This window comes from Salvia hispanica, chromosome 6 (assembly GCF_029641045.1).
Source record: "Salvia hispanica isolate PSC_SH4W2 chromosome 6, Shi_PSC_v1, whole genome shotgun sequence".
Classification (NCBI taxonomy): Eukaryota; Viridiplantae; Streptophyta; class Magnoliopsida; order Lamiales; family Lamiaceae; genus Salvia; species Salvia hispanica.
The window spans coordinates 25,901,542-25,917,854 of record NC_142697.1 but is presented as its reverse complement, the minus strand read 5'-3'; the positions used below and the strand labels follow the sequence as shown (position 1 = coordinate 25,917,854).

Below are 16,313 nucleotides of genomic sequence, written 5' to 3'. Positions count from 1 at the left end.
ACCGGCTTCATTATCGTCGTTGGCCCAACTAGTCAGTTGTACACCTTCATCTTCGACAATCATGTTATGCAGGATAATACAGACGTACATTATATTAGCAATGCAGTCGACATGTGACTCAACTTTATTTTATCCAAATAATACCCGCAAGTGTACGGGGTTATCGTAGCAAACAGCAAGCAAGAGTATATCGTATCCCACAGAGAAAATTAAGTGTAAACCTAAGTACCACGAACAAATTTCAACTACTATTCAGACGAGCAAGAGTTTTGGATTTTTTTCTAACAACTACGAAAAGTATATAAATTAAGAGATTAAAATAAACACTTAAACAAGAGAATAAAGAAGCAAGTTGTAGAAATGATAGAGAAATATGCAGAATCCAAGGATCTGATGCACAACTCATAGCCTAACCCAATTGAAACTGATTTACCATTTAAAGTCTCCAGAATTGTTGAATCAATCACAAATATAGATTAAACCCCCTCCCGAGGTGAGAAATCCGTAGATTAGGTGTAATAATTGAAGTCCCCTTCTAATTCTTAGACCTAACTCCTAACAGCTTGATTAGATTAATGATCCCACTCGGAATCTCAACTCTCCCGAGTTCTATTGAATTAAGGTGTGAATTATCCCTCTTTCAAGATTAATTATTTCACCTCCCGATTACTCTAAGAAACCCTAACACTACCAATTGGTGATCAAGCAATTGACAGAAAAAAGCATAGGAATAAACCAAACAATTACAAGAGCTAGATAAAAACGAAGTCAATTGGATTAAAACTATGAATCAATGCATCTTCACCAAGAATTCTACATAAAAGATGTTTAGCTACTCATATTCATGGAAGAAAACAAGTCTAAACTAAAGAAAACAATGGAAAATATGATACGGAGTACAATTGGCGGAGGAATTGAAGCTTGAATCTTCAATCTTCTTCCAAGAGTGCTTGAGAGAGATGGTTTATGTGTTTCACGGCGGTAGAGAATGCCTAAAATTGACCTAATTCTTCCTTCTTATTTTCTCTTCAAAAAATTGCGTTTCAGCTCTAAAAACGCCAAAATAACGGACCCGGCTGGAAATTCACCCGGCCGGGTGGGACTTCTTCGGTACTCTCTGGAGTCTCGCAGGCTTAATTACGCCACCCGGCCGGGTGGAATTATAATATAGGGTAATAATTCACCCGGCCGCGTGAGATTTTCTAGACAGTGCAGTGTTCGTATAACGGCTATAACTTCCTCTACCTAACTCCGATTGAGGCGTGCAAGATACCCACGCGAAGCTCTTTCGAAGACGAAGAGATTGATATGAAGTAGGGACTGATTGGACTTCAAAATCTCCAGTAAATATTGTCTCAAACCAAGGCTGCTGCACATCCACATATTTTGTACCTTTTTCTACACATTCTTAACAAAATGGTCAACATACCAACATAATAGAGAAGTAGATATAAACACGCCTAATAATAGACAAAATATGCTCAAATTCATACAAAACCATCCTCTAAAACCATGTAAAATCCAAGTATGTCAACATGCCACAAATGCGTTGGACCCTTAATTGCCGCCCATCGAGCCTGGAGCACACCAAATGCGCGCTCCACGTCCTTGCGCGCCGACTCCTGCCGTTCCGCAAAGTAGGCCTTCCTGTCCTCATTTGCGCATCTGATCGGGCCACCTAGGGTATATCCCATCCGCCAAGTAGTAGCCCATATCATGCCGGTTGCCGTTGGTGACAAAACTGATGGCCGGACCAACGTCGTGGCACTGCTCGTTGAAAAGGGGCGACGAGTTGAGGACGTTGAGGTCGTTGTTCGACCCGGCAACCCCAAAATACGCATGTCAAATCTATAGCCGGTAATCAGCTGCGGCCTCGAGGATCATCGTGGGATTCTTTCCCTTGTAGCCGGTGGTGTAGAACCCTGATAGTCGGCTCAGGCCGTCTGTGTTGTGTTTGTTAAATTAAGGGTGCCTCCAACTGATCAGGATACAAATCCCAACCTAGCTGAGTCGTTGGCACGACGACCAGAATCTAGTATCAAATAAATTCCTCAACCCACTTCTACTGGCTAGTATAGTGGAGGTAAGGGTCGAATCCCATAGAGATGGACACGTTCGGATAATTGTGGTGATAATCTGGGAAGTTTTGGTTAGCTACCACGCTTTTGGGTTGAGATTCTACCTAGAGGGAAATTAAAGATGGAACTCTACTGACTAGTGGGCGTGAAAGTGACTGACATGTGGTTGTGTACGTGAAAATAGGGGACAAGGTATCTCAGGGACATGTAGAAAGTAGACAATTACTAATTGAGGAAATATAGAACAGCAGGGTATATTTGGTGGCTGGGTGGCAACTCTGACAGATCTGGAGGGTACAAGCTTAAAGTAAAGGACAAAAGTGAAAAGTAACTAAAAAGCAAAAGTGGTCCAAAGCAAAAGTGGATTGTGATGTTTTCTTCCTCAACAAGTATCGACAGAAATTATATGAACACAAACTCCATGGATAAACTCAGATTCTCAACTTCAAACGCAAGATCCATCAATTAAAAAGCTTAAACTCGAAGATTAACGACTAATAACTGCAGATTACTTCTACTGGCAACATGCAAGGTGGTAATGACAATACAAAATAAGGAACTCATGCACGAAAACTTAAACTGAAACATGAAACTTGAAATTCCGATTAACAACTCCAGATTTAGCTTACTCAAGCGAAAATATGCGTAAACACTTAGCAAATAAAAGCGATAACTAGATCTAACTTTTCTAGGCAGAATTAAACAAATTCAAACCAAAGAGAGATGCGAAAAACAAACTTCATAATTAAATCGTTTGGATCTTAACGAAATACTTCAAAAGGCAACAAGATTCAAGTCTGCAACAGATCAAACGAAGAAAGCTAGTAAAAATTAAACTAGGAAAGCGATTAAAGATTGTTTATGCCACTCCAGGCAATGAAACTGCTACTGCTACGAAATAAACTGGCTAGAACGGTGGATGATGACTCTCCGGTAGACGTCTGGACTTCAGGTGACCATGGTTGTGGCGAGGAACGAGAAGAATGTGGATACTGCTGAAGGAACTGATCTTAGAGAGAATTCTCACTAAGTGTAGTGGCGAATGAGAATCGAGAGCTGCGAACTTCTTCTCTCTCTCCAAGTGGCTTCTTTTATAAGGAGGCTTGCCCTTACTTTTAGGGTAGACTTCTTTTGCGAATTAACTTTTCTGCCCTTGTTTATGGTTGATCATCCCAGCTATCCTTCTTCTCCATCTCGAGCCTTTTCTCTGGCATGCATCCTGGTCAGTATTGCACCCTTCTAGTGCTCTTTTCACCTGCGTCGTCCTAACCGTCTCCTACTGACTTGGACCCATTTATCCTGCACACTTAAGCAACTATTTTGCGGATAATACATGCAAATCAGGACATACTGACCAGTAACCAAGGCTTAGAATACGACTTATCAAACCCCTTCCAGGCAACGGGACAGTTCTTCCACTCCCAATGCATACAATCTATGCTGCCTAACATCCCCGAGAACCCATGCTTCTGCCCGTGCATCTGCATCAGATCCTGACAGTCTTTGGGGATAGGGCTTCGAAGATACCGATCACGGAATATTTCAATGACGCCCTAACAGAGAAACTTCAGACAATGCAAGACAGTCGTCTCACCGATGTGGAGGTACTCGTCCCACATGTCTGTCGCGCCTCCGTAGGCCAACTGCCTGATTGCCGCAGTGCACTTTTGAATAGCTGAGTGGCCGGGTCTGCAGCCAGCCGCATCGTGCCTGAAGCGGAAACACAGATATCGACGCTCCAAAGCGTCAACGATACGCATAAACAACTCCCTGCTCATCATAAAACGCCGCCGGAACAGGTTGTCCGCAAACTGCGGCTGCTCTGCGAAGTAGTCGTCATATAGCCGCTGATGTGCAGCTACGTGATCCCGATCAATCACTGCTCGGCGGTGGACAACGGGTCGAGGTCGAGGTACCCGCGGCTGCAAGGCCCTTTCTAACAGCCGCTCTGCCTCGCGGGTCGTATAGCCTCTAACTCTTCCAACACTTGCCATTCGAACTCCTCCTCAGCATACCCACCACTACCACCACTACCACCCGCGTTACTACTATTGTACAGAAATTCAGAGAGAGAAAAAACTCGTTAAAACAAGCGGTGCAAATGAAAATGACGTTAGAATCGCGTATATATAGTGTTTCGAAAATTTTTAAAAAAAATAAAAAACACAGCTGGCCGATCGTTCGCCGATCGCCAGCCTACAATGGCGGCGAGCACATCGGCCAGCGCTCGCCTATTTTCTCGCCGAATTGGCGCTAGCCGGCCACAATGGTTCGGCGAGCGGACCGATCGACCAGCGCCGGGAATCGGGTAGCCGGCCCGCTCGCCGCCATTGTGGATGCTCTAATCACCTGATATTACACTTTCTAATATGACAATTGCATCAACAAATGCCATCTCCATCATCGATAAAGTGTCATAATTAAAGTAATTTTGGTGAAATTTTCGAGTGTAATAATAAGTCCATTTTCTTGTAGCACATGCTTAGAGCGGTAGTGTCTATAAATGATAAAGAGCAAATCAACATTGAAAATTGCATTTTTTTTGAAAATTTAGTGACCATAGCATGCCACATTAGACATGAACTGAACCAATTAAAGGCTATGCAAACGTGGCGTGTGGGATCATGCAGACAACATGTTGAGGCATCGAAATGGCACCCAACCAATTTGCACCCGTGCCTGAAGCCAAAACACAAGCACTGCAGACACGCATACACATCCAAAAGGGACGCCCCGGGATAGAGATCACCGTCTCTATGTAATAACTTTGCTTGTTCCTCGAGAAAAACAAGTATTTAATTATGGAGTATTTGACAATAATGAATATATCCATTGAAAAACTAGTTCATGCACAAGAACTCTAAAGTACCAAGTTTGTGGCACTATACAATGACCCCAAATTTGCATGTTTCATGCTAAATAATGCAAAATCATGGTCCAGTTTGTTTAGTTAATTTCAACACAATTTTCTAGAAGCTGGAATCAAGAAAATCTTCACTAAATTTTGTTGACTGCCTTCTCGATCCATTCTATTTGCTCTCTATAATTCAATATTTCAAGTTTCAACAAATCAAAAACTAAGAAATAAGTATATTACACAAAAAAGTCATAGTTGATCTGAACTTCCAAATTCAATGAAAGAAAACGGAATGTGATGAGTTAAGGCAAAGAACATTACTGTGTGAAATATGAAATAAAACGAAGACCTTCACTCGTAGTTGTTACCTGTCGTCATCAAAAGAAAAAATATGATGTGTATGTGACATTATATGTTCGAGTTGAAATATAATCCAAAGGAAATTTTAATACACGATAATACGCTTGTAACATTTTAAGTTTTGGACAAGAGTTTTACATGTAAAATAATCCTTATAGTACAAAATTAAATTCAATTTTCCATTTGTTAGCTCCCCTTCTGTTTCTTAGAATGTATCAGGAGCTAAACTTTTGATATTGATAGAATTTAGCTCAAAATTGATCGAAGGCTTTCAACATCCATTGTTTAGGGAGGTTTTCCTTTTACATTCTCAATTATATCATCGAAATGTCCTAAAGTTTTTTGATGGATTAGATTGCAACTGCAAGCGTACAACGATTAAATTGAAAATATGGGAACAACCTTTAATCTTCGTAAATAGATTTGAGCTCCAGTGTCGGATAAATATCGAAGTCTTAAAGTATTCCACATACATGCTTAACAATTGAAACATTTAATCGTGTGTATTGGCCTACTGATAAAGTGGGTAATGCCCAAGACAAAAGTTTCAGGTTCAAGTCCGTAGTAACACAGTCTTTAAATTTATGTTCATTTATCAATAAAAAAATTGAAACATTTTAATTTACTACAACATTATAAAATTAAGCTTGAGTTGCAGCTATTAAAAATTGAGATTTAATATGCAATATATTTAGTCTTTACGATAAAAATGAGTTAAATATGGATAGAGGGTGACTAATTATATTCATTTTTATCCCAAAAATTTAGAATGCTTGTATGAATTCACTTCACTACCATCGTCCAAGACTCTCACTTCTTATGAAATCCATACAATAACAATTAAATAAATTGTACTATAAGAGAATTAATGAAATTAAATAAATTTCTCACTTCTCTTATGAAATTCAAACTTATAAGATGTTGCATTCTTCCAAGAAATGGATACATTACATAAGTGTTCATCATCTAATGATTTATACATGTAATTAAATTTATATTGGTGAATATTTGTAATGCTGGACCATTAAAATCTTATACTTACAAAAGTCTACGTGGTCCAAATGGTCCGGAGATGACTTTGAAGTTTGAACAAAGAAAAAGAAAAACCAATTGATTTGACAGTATTTTTTGCCATTACCACATACAAATTAATTAATTCTTCTTTCCTTTTTTCTTATAAAGAAATCTGTAATAAACTTTTATTTTATGTCCTTTTGTCCGCATTTAAAAAAAATGTACATAATTGTGCGTACATTATCAAATATTTTTAAAAAAAAATTATCTTGAGAATCGTTTTACAAATATTAATTGATTTAAAATAAATTTTATACAAATCATTTTGCAACACTTCGAAAAAAATTGAAATTTTAACTTAAATATTTGTATATTTAAGTGAAAAAAAAATTATTAAATTTTTTTTACTTAATTTGAATCAAGCTCGAAATCATGTTACGATTTAACATAAAATTTCTACATTACTTCTTTCTTATTGCTACATGTAATACAATAAATAGCAAAACTAGTTTTTAATTAACTTCACTTATGTACACGTACATTTTTATGTACATATATTTTTTCTCTATAAAAAAATCCCTATTGTTTATTCAATAAATGTTTACACCTCACGTTTTAGAAAATAGTACAAAAATATCACGGGATAGATTTTTGATATCACTATCCTAACAGGTCTTGCCTGAAGGATATTTGGATTTTACACATATACTAATATAGAAAATTACTCCCTCCGTCTGCGAATAGGAGTCCCGTTTTTCCATTTTAGTTCGTCCGCAAATAAGAGTCTCGGTTCACTTTTATCATAAATGGTAATAGGGTTCCAATTACTCATTCCACTCACATTCATGGGATCCCTATTCCGCTAACTTTTTTCACCCACTTTCTTAACATTTCTTAAAAACCCGTGCCGCTTATAAATGAGACTCCTAATGGCGGACGGAGGGAGTACTTGTTTTTTCTAGCCATGTTGATCAAAACTATATCATTTTAAGCCTAAATAGTTGAGCTAAAACATACTCCCTCCGTCCCAGATAATTCGTCCCAGTTCATTTTTCACACTCGTTTTGCAAAAATAATAATAAATAGGTAATGTTGAGAGAAAGTAAAATAAGAGAAACAATAATGTAGATAAGACTATTCTCTACATTATTCTCTCTTTTACTTTACTTTCTCTCCACTTTAACTATTTATTATTATTTTTGCAAAATGAGTGTAAAAAGGAATTAAGACGAATTATCTGGGACGGAGGGAGTAATCAATAGATCAAAGTAAAGAGGCCCACAACAAAATTTATACTCCTTCACAGGAGCGGACGCAGAAATAAACATATATAGGGGCTATGATTTCTAAATTTCATTACAAAGTATATTTTTTTAGATAATTTACATTATTTGCAGGGGCTATTATACAATAATTTACCTTAAATTTGAATAAATTTTAAAAAAAATTAATAGAAAAATGTTTTAGAAAAAAGGAATTTCATGAAGGGCTTTAGCCCCTAGTGTTTTCCATATGGGTCCGCCATGCTCCTTCATGCACCAAATATAGTCTCATTAATAAACAACATATACTTTAATAACAAAATTAGTTAGCATGAGAGAAAAAAGAATAAAATGGTTAAATTAGTAAAGAGAAAAAAAATTGTGGATAAAATAAGAGTTAAAGATAAAACAGTTACTTATAATAAATTGAAAGTAATTTTTTATTTTTAGTATGAAACAAATTTGAGTGGATAGTTAAAAATTACAAGATGAGACTATAAGTGAGACTATTTTATGTGGACGGAAGGAGTATGACTTAAAAAATGTAATTACAAAGATAACAATTTCTTTCTTCTAAATCACAATCATTTGGGGTTTATATGCAACGTGTTGAAGATAAAAGGATGAATATAATACAAACGCAAAATACATCAAAACATATTTTTTGTTGCGTTTTGCAGTAGAAATATTGGAACAATTTCGTTTCTGCAATTTGAATTTTGAAGTGTGATTGGAGGAGTTGATCTGATTAGTATATACACATTTTGAGGATGCTGTTAATTAAAACTACTCTAATGCTGGCATTTAAAAAATATAATTAAACACTATCATATATATGATGATACAAGTTAAAGTTAATTGAGAAGAATTCTATGTATTCATGAATATAACTTTACAATCTCTAGACTCATTTTAACAAACTGCAACTTTAAAACATCTATTTACAAATAATACATTGAAGAAAAAATTAATAGTCCATACATATTGTCATATAATATGTCCAATTAATTATAAATATTCTCTACTCTTTGTTTTCTAAGAAAATTGTGATTGAGACTGGACACACATTAAGAATCTTATAATGCGTCCGGATCATTAAATTTCCTACTCATATCACAAGCGTAAATCTTAGCATTAGTTTCAAGGTAAATGACACTTATATAAAGTTTCATATTAATTGATAGTTGGTATGTATAATTATAATTAGAGATATCGATCAAGTCAACGTAACCCGCTCGGATTTGGGTTAATTCATTTGAATTGTTGGACTATTTTGAGATTGACTAGCTAGGAGTTTTATTTTATTTTTAATTTAAAGAAAGGCTCAAATCATTCAGAAATAGTGAGCAAAAGAGTATTTTTTAGATTGACTGGGAGTGTTAACGACATCTGTCTAATTTAATTTAGATAGATAGAATATGATGAAGAGTAAAATAGATATTGCACTCGTCCAAAGTTAATAGTTTAGGACTTGCCTTTACAATTATTCCTATCGCCATCCCAAAATTATAAGCATGCCTTTCCCAGCAATTGCGCAATTATTAACGCTTCATTATTCATCGACATCAATCATTAATGGGAATATACAAGCATGAGCCATGAAGCATCCATCACACATTCTTTTCTTCATTAAATAGTACTAGTATGCAATTATTTATATCTATACAGTATTTTAGTTTAAACTTTAAACTATATAGGAATGATCGAAAAGACGAATTTCAAAACTGTTTCCATAGTATATTGAATCTACAACGAAGTGTTCATATTAAGAAAATAATGCCGTTATTATCGTGACTATCGTCAATCGTTCTTTCACTTTCTAAAAGAATACAGTAACACTTTTATTCAGAAGCAACAAAAAGGTCTTCGTCGGTAAGCTGTGTCTCTCTGCGGCTTGTTATTTCAATTTTTTATATTAAACAGTTATTTTTTGATAGGGATCTATTATATATTATAATGTAGGGGGTAATCAAATAATAACTATTACTATTACATAGAAAATCAAAATCACAAAAATTTATAAAATTGTATTCGTTTTGTCCCACTATTAGTGAGACGTTTCTTTTCAGCCGTTGTTTTGCGAAAATGATAATATATAGTTAAAGTGGAGAGAAAGTAAAATAAGAGAGCCAATAATACAGCATATAGTCATATGTAAATTATTCGCTTACTTACTTTACTTTCTCTTTACTCTAATAATTTATTATCATTTTCGCAAAACAACGGTCGAAAAGGAACGTCTCATTTATAGTGGAACGGGTGGAGTATAAATGTTACTACCCCTGTCCCTGAAAATTTGATACATATTACCATTTCGGTCCGTCCCTGAAAATTTGATACACTTCACTTTTTTCATTTTTGATAGTGGATCCCATATTCCACTAACCCATTCCTACTCACATTTTATTATAAAACTAATACTTTAAAAGTAGGACTCACATCCCACCAACTTTTTCAACTCACTTTCTATTACATTTCTTAAAACCCGTATCGGGTCAAAGTGTAGCAAATTTTGGGGGACGGAGGTAGTATTTCGTATGTGCAAACTAATTAATTTTATGATGTTATCGAATGGATTTAACTGAGAAAGAAAAATATGCATATGCTAAACTATCTCTGTCACATTGTAGGTAGTAAACTTTCTATTTTTAGGTTGTCTAACTGCAATTGATTGATTTTTTTAGTAATACACTAAATATTTATTCTCTCTAGTTTTTACTTTATTTATTCTCTTTTATTTTATTTTTTTCAATACTTTTTTTTCTCTGTTTGCTCTCTCAAACTTTATTTTTTTTTCACTCGAATTCAATAAATATCTTTTTAAATAAGTTATGGTACGGATTCCGCTTTTAGCACATGTTAATACAACTGGTGTTTCAAAGGTGGAATTGGAATACCATTCAAAAATCAATTCGTTAGGACCGCTCCATCTTAATCGTAGCTTCACAAAGTCAAATTATTCATTATTAACCAGTCACACCACACGTGTTCATATTCTAATTCTACAATTTGCTTCATTTTCTAAATCTACCTTCGAAATTAGTGGTGATCGGAAAAAATTTCATGCTACTAATTAAGAAACGGGACGTATTTTTCTTTCTACTCTTTACTTTTAATTGCTCCACCAAAGAAACATATACAAACATAATACATGCTACAAACTATATTTAAATACCACTCGATGGACTTAATTATATAGGGATTTCAGTTTGTTATATGAGATATTTATTTGTTACATTTGCGAATATCCTCCCTTAAACCCTCCGAAGTGCATGTTGGAGTGAGGAGTTGAAATTATTCTGATCGCTTTATCATTAAAGTTCTCTTTTTTCAACAATATTTGTTTTGTTTTATTTACCAATAAATTGCATATACATGCCAAGTATATAAAAATGTTCATTAAAAAACCCCTAAATATAAACAATATTATATATTTTTCGATTTATGCGTGTCATCTTTTCACAAGAGCCATGCTAAATGAACAGTATTACTCCCTCCGTCCCAGAGTATTAGACTCACTTCTTTTGGGCACATGATTTAAGGAATTAATATTTAAATAGTTAAAGTGGAGAGAGTAAAGTATGAGAGAGGGAAAAAGTAGAGGAGAGAAGAGAGAAAAAAGTAGGTGGAGAATAAAATAAGATAGATGCTTTTTGCTAAAAAAGGAAACGAGTCTAATATGTTGGGACATCCCAAAAAGGAAAGTTGGTCTAATACCTTGGGACGGAGGGAGTACTAAATACCAAAATGGATGTAAGCAATATTAATGCAGCCGTTCTTTTTTTGTCATGCATTAATGGAGCCGAGGACAATAGCTTAATTTGCAAATTCCAAGTTCCTTCCTACCTATATTCTCAACGAAATATACAATCGAAGAGACGTATTATTTATTCCAACCTTGACCCTACCTATCTTTGAAAAAATATGTTATGATCTTATGCTTTTAAAGGGCTCCACTCACTCTCTCTGTATATATATACTGTCTATGAACATAGAGCTCATATTCATAACCAGCTAAATAATTTCTTCTTTGATTATTTTTATTTATTTTTCTTCGATCTAGGGTTTGCAATGAAGCGATGCGAGCCGGATTCCAAGAACAAACTAGAGAGAAAAACCATTGAAAAAAATCGAAGGATTAGAATGAAAGCTCTTAGTTTCAAGCTCGTTTCCATCATTCCCGATCGCCATTTCAGCCAACCCAAGGTATGTATTATACGCCTTCATGTTCCATAAAATGCTTCAAGAGTTCATGAATAGTAATGTTCATATAAATTTAGATATGTTTAGAATGCAATTTAAATAAATTGAATTTCAATACTAGTTAGGGTTTTGGATGTAGAATTTCTTAAAACATAGTATATACATATGTGTAGGAATTCTTGTCACGACAAGATCAGATAGATGAAGCAGCTGCTTACATTAAGATCTTGACAGAGAGGATAGAAGCATTGATTAGAAGAAAGGCACAACTCATAAATCATGGCGCGAAGACAAACTACGTGGCTAGAACTTCATCAAAGCCTCCAATTCTGACAGTGAGGGAGTTAGGTTATGGTGTGGAGGTGGTGTTGATCAGTGGCCTCAACAAGATTTTCTTGCTAAGTCAAGTGATTAGCATAATCGAACAGGAAGCGGCTCAAGTTCTCACCATCAACGTCTCTCGTGTTGGCGACAGCATCATCCACACTCTCCATGCTCAGGTGATCGATCATTAAATCGAGCTTCATTTATATAACTCATGTGATATTTTATGAGTATGTAATTCATGTATTACAATGTTTATGGCAGGCTAAAATTTGTAGGGTTGGAGTGGACATTTCAAGAATAAGTGATAGGATACATGAGATCATTTCTTCAAACCTGTAAAATTTCTTTTTTGAAGGAAATTGAGACCATTATTTGTGCAATTATAATTTTCTAGGGTTTAAGTGTTAAGGATATCAGACTCTCATTTCTAGGGTGAGACCATTGCAAATTTGTTTACATTATTTAATTTTTTATGGTGATATTATTCTAAATATTTCTTATACATCTCTCGTGTTGTGTGGACTTAGTAAATTCATGTGATTTCACCCATTAGGCAATGAAACCGGTGAATTTGCAATCATGAACAATAAATATTAGCTATTAAAATATTTCATTTTCATATGATTTCGTTAAAATCATATGATCATATATATCCCATGAAAATATTTCAATGTTCTTTTTACATTTTTCCTAGAATTATGGTCGAATTTATTTTTACAAAGGGTCATTACATATGTTTTATGTATCATTATTTAATTACCTGAAAAATACTCTCTCCATCCAACAGAACTTCCTGAATTTATATTCCCACACACATACAAATACTGGGCAAATTTACACGTTTTGACAAATATTTTAAGTGATTCCATCCCCTTTTTTACAAACCCTACTTGTTCAAATATATTCCCTCCGTCCCAATAAATATGAAACATTTGGTTTCTGGCATAGGATTTTATGCCAATGTTGTTTTGTGAGTTAATGAAGAGAGAGTAAAGTAAGAGAGTGGGAAAAGTAGAGAGAGTGGTGTTTCCATTTTAAGAAACGTTTCATTTTTAGTGGGACAACCCAAAAAGAAAAACGTTGCATTTCTAATGGGACAGAGGGAGTATATAACACGAATGATTAAGTAAATAAAATTAACGAAGAAGTACATAAAATCAACCAACAAATAAAGATACTCCGGATTCAAAAGCAATTAATTAAGCAAGTGCTATATTTGAGTCCAGTCAAATTTTGGAAACTACGTCGACCATTCCATCGAAAGGAAGAGTTACCCCCATCATTTTATGCTGACATTATCTATGTTGTTATTTTTGTAGCACAAACATGAAATTAGAGGTTGAAATCAAATTTTCTGATAATAATTATGCTTGGACAATCAATGAGCCAAATATCAAATACGTGATGTTTGCACAACAACAGTTGTCTAGTCATGAAATAATCTTATTTACTATAGTGAAAAAGTTAAGCCATCGACCAAATAACACAGTATTGTAACAATAAATATATAAATTAATATATTTGTATATAGGGGAAAATATTAAATTAAGAAATTTGATCAAGTTTTCGCCAGTCCCATAAAATTTTAAAAGAAAACTAAATTACAGTAGTAGTACTTTTTTTTCAATTGTCCTACCTATATATGCAATTTTTAGTGAAATCTATAGTGATGTGGGAGTCGAAACTTCCTAGGTTTTCAAAATATCAAGCGACAAAGTAATATAGTTTTAGTAATGCTCAAAACGATATGTTTCATTGAAATAATTTTTTTTATTGTTAGATCATTACAAATTAATCAACCTTAATGTTTAGGACTTAATTGTATCTTTAGTATCTGTTTCCCCTTCTCACCCTCAACTACAAGTCTTAAGTACTAGTGCCAGTTGCTGATCAAGGATCCCAAAATGGAAGGGGCGAAATAAAATTTATCGGAAGCTAACGGAGTAGGAAGCGGCAATATCGGAAGCTATTGGAGTAGGAGATCCACCCCGATTTGGGGAGGGGGTGTCTATGAAAATTTTACATTCGGGTCCATGGTAGCGGGTCGCCGGGGAGGGGTGGTCACCCCCTCCTACCTCTCCTTGGATCCGCCACTGGCCCTCGATTTCTTTGAAGCAAATTAATAGCAAATTATCACCTTTTAATCACACTCTATCGTTTCTTGCATACAAATATAGATTGGTTAAATGTGTAGGATTATGGAGATAGAAGATGAATATGATTTTAATTTTTTTTTATTTTCACTTCATAAAATAATCAAATATGATATCCTCCGTCTATAGCACAGAATCAATCAAATCATCTATATTAATACATGTGAGCGTTAACTCGTTACAGTTTGTGCACGTAAGCACACAAGATTTCATCGGTAACGAAATAAAAATAATTTTATTTTAAAATTTCAAAATAATGACTGCTAATTTAACCAATTAAATTTAGATAGCTATATGAATATATATATATGAATGAAATGGAAGGCAGCATGTCGACTCAAAAGTTGTTAAATGAGAAGAAATGACAGCCGAATTTGACAAAATGTCAACACAAAAGAACCAAACGGGACCACATAAGATTAAGATGCACAACTAAAAGCGTAAAGAATGACTGTCGGGAATTTGGCATGTGTTGAACAAATTGGACACGAGGAGATTCAAGATTAATAGTACTGCTGCTTCCAATAACTTTTTTCCACCTTTATTACTTTATCAATTACACATTGTAACAACTTTGTCTAATTACTTAAGGGCGGAGAGAGTATATGAGACCAATTAGTAATACCTACCAAACTATATATAAATTGTTCCAAGGTGACAAGCCTTAAAATTATACTTCATCCGTACTCAAAGAATATGTATTTTAGATTTGGCACGAATTTTAATGTCAAATTGGTAATGTAAGAGAGAGATAGAGAGAAAAAATAATTAAAATATTGTTAGTAGAGAATGGGTCTCACCTCATTAGAAAGAAAAGAATTTCTAAAATTTAAAAGTACATATTCTTGTGGGACAAACTAGAAATGAAAGGGTACGTATTCTTTTGGGATGGAAGGAAGGAAGTATGGACCCAATTCAACAAAAGTAATACCCACGTGGTAAAAAAATTTCATAGTAAAGTTACATGTCGGCCGACTTAGAGCATCCGCAACGCGGGCTCGATTTTGGCTCGGTCTCGTCTCGACGAGACGAGCCAGCATCGAGTCAGCGTTGCGACGAGATATCTCGTCGCGCGACGCGACACGGCGAGGCCGGCCTCGAGCTGGCGAGACGACGCGCGCGCCCACGTGGCGCGCGCTGGAGCGTTGCGTGACGCCCACTCGCCGGCCCGCGAGTGGGCGTCGTAATTATGACGTAATAAATTATTATTTTTTTTATAAATTCGAAAAATTCGAATTTAATAAAAAAAACAAAATTCAAACGGTCAAATGACCGTTGGGGACCAAACGGTCGAATTTTCAATTTTTTTTTTTTTATTCTTCTATAAATATACTCCATACTCCATTCACCATTTTACACACAAACACAACTCTCATTCCTCATTCCTCTTCCATTTTACACACAAACACTACTCTCAAATTGTTGAAAAAATATCCGGCGATGGAAACTCCAGCGGCGGCGGCTCCGGCAGGCGGCACTCCGGCGGGTTCGACTTGAACTCGTTCGACGATTGGGCGAGCATGTACAACTGTTTGGGTACTCCCGGTTCGTCGCCGGGCACCCAAGGCTCGACCACCCCGCCGGCGTACCAAACACCACATTTTGATGTGGATGCATACTATCGTCCCTCCCCCCCCAGAGGTACGGGCAATCACCGGGATTATCTCAAATTCCGGAGAATTTTTTGGCGCCGGAACGCAGTTTGCCCGACTGGCCAATTGGTGGAGGCTCCGGCTCCGGCTCCGGCAGGATCAACCTCAGTCTCGGCGTCAATGCCGAGGAGGAAGAGGAGGCAGCGGCTGGTGGAGACGGCAGCCGTCATGCATACAGCCAAGCCGAGACGTTGGCTCTGTACGACGCTTGGATCAGCGTCTCGTACGATCCTATCGTCGGGAATCAACAAACCCACAAGTGTTTTTGGCTAAAAGTCACCGAAGTTTACAACGCACGAAGGCCGACGAATACCGTTCCCCGCAACGTGAAGATGCTCCGCAGTCATTGGGAGCGAAGCGACAAAGATGTCAAAATTTTTTGCGCGATATACAGGGGAGAAGAGGCG

The 16,313-nt window shown here is 35.9% G+C and overlaps 1 protein-coding gene across 1 annotated transcript; it reads left to right on the top strand.

Moving 5' to 3' along the window:
- The first annotated feature begins 11,609 nt into the window (after positions 1–11,609).
- On the top strand, positions 11,610–12,523 carry LOC125206445 (transcription factor bHLH168-like). The gene is made up of 3 exons (XM_048105699.2): positions 11,610–11,777; positions 11,948–12,274; positions 12,363–12,523. The coding sequence occupies exons 1-3, from the start codon at positions 11,643–11,645 to the stop codon at positions 12,438–12,440; spliced, it is 540 nt and encodes a 179-aa protein (XP_047961656.2). The 5' UTR covers positions 11,610–11,642; the 3' UTR covers positions 12,441–12,523.
- Positions 12,524–16,313: the final 3,790 nt, after the last annotated feature.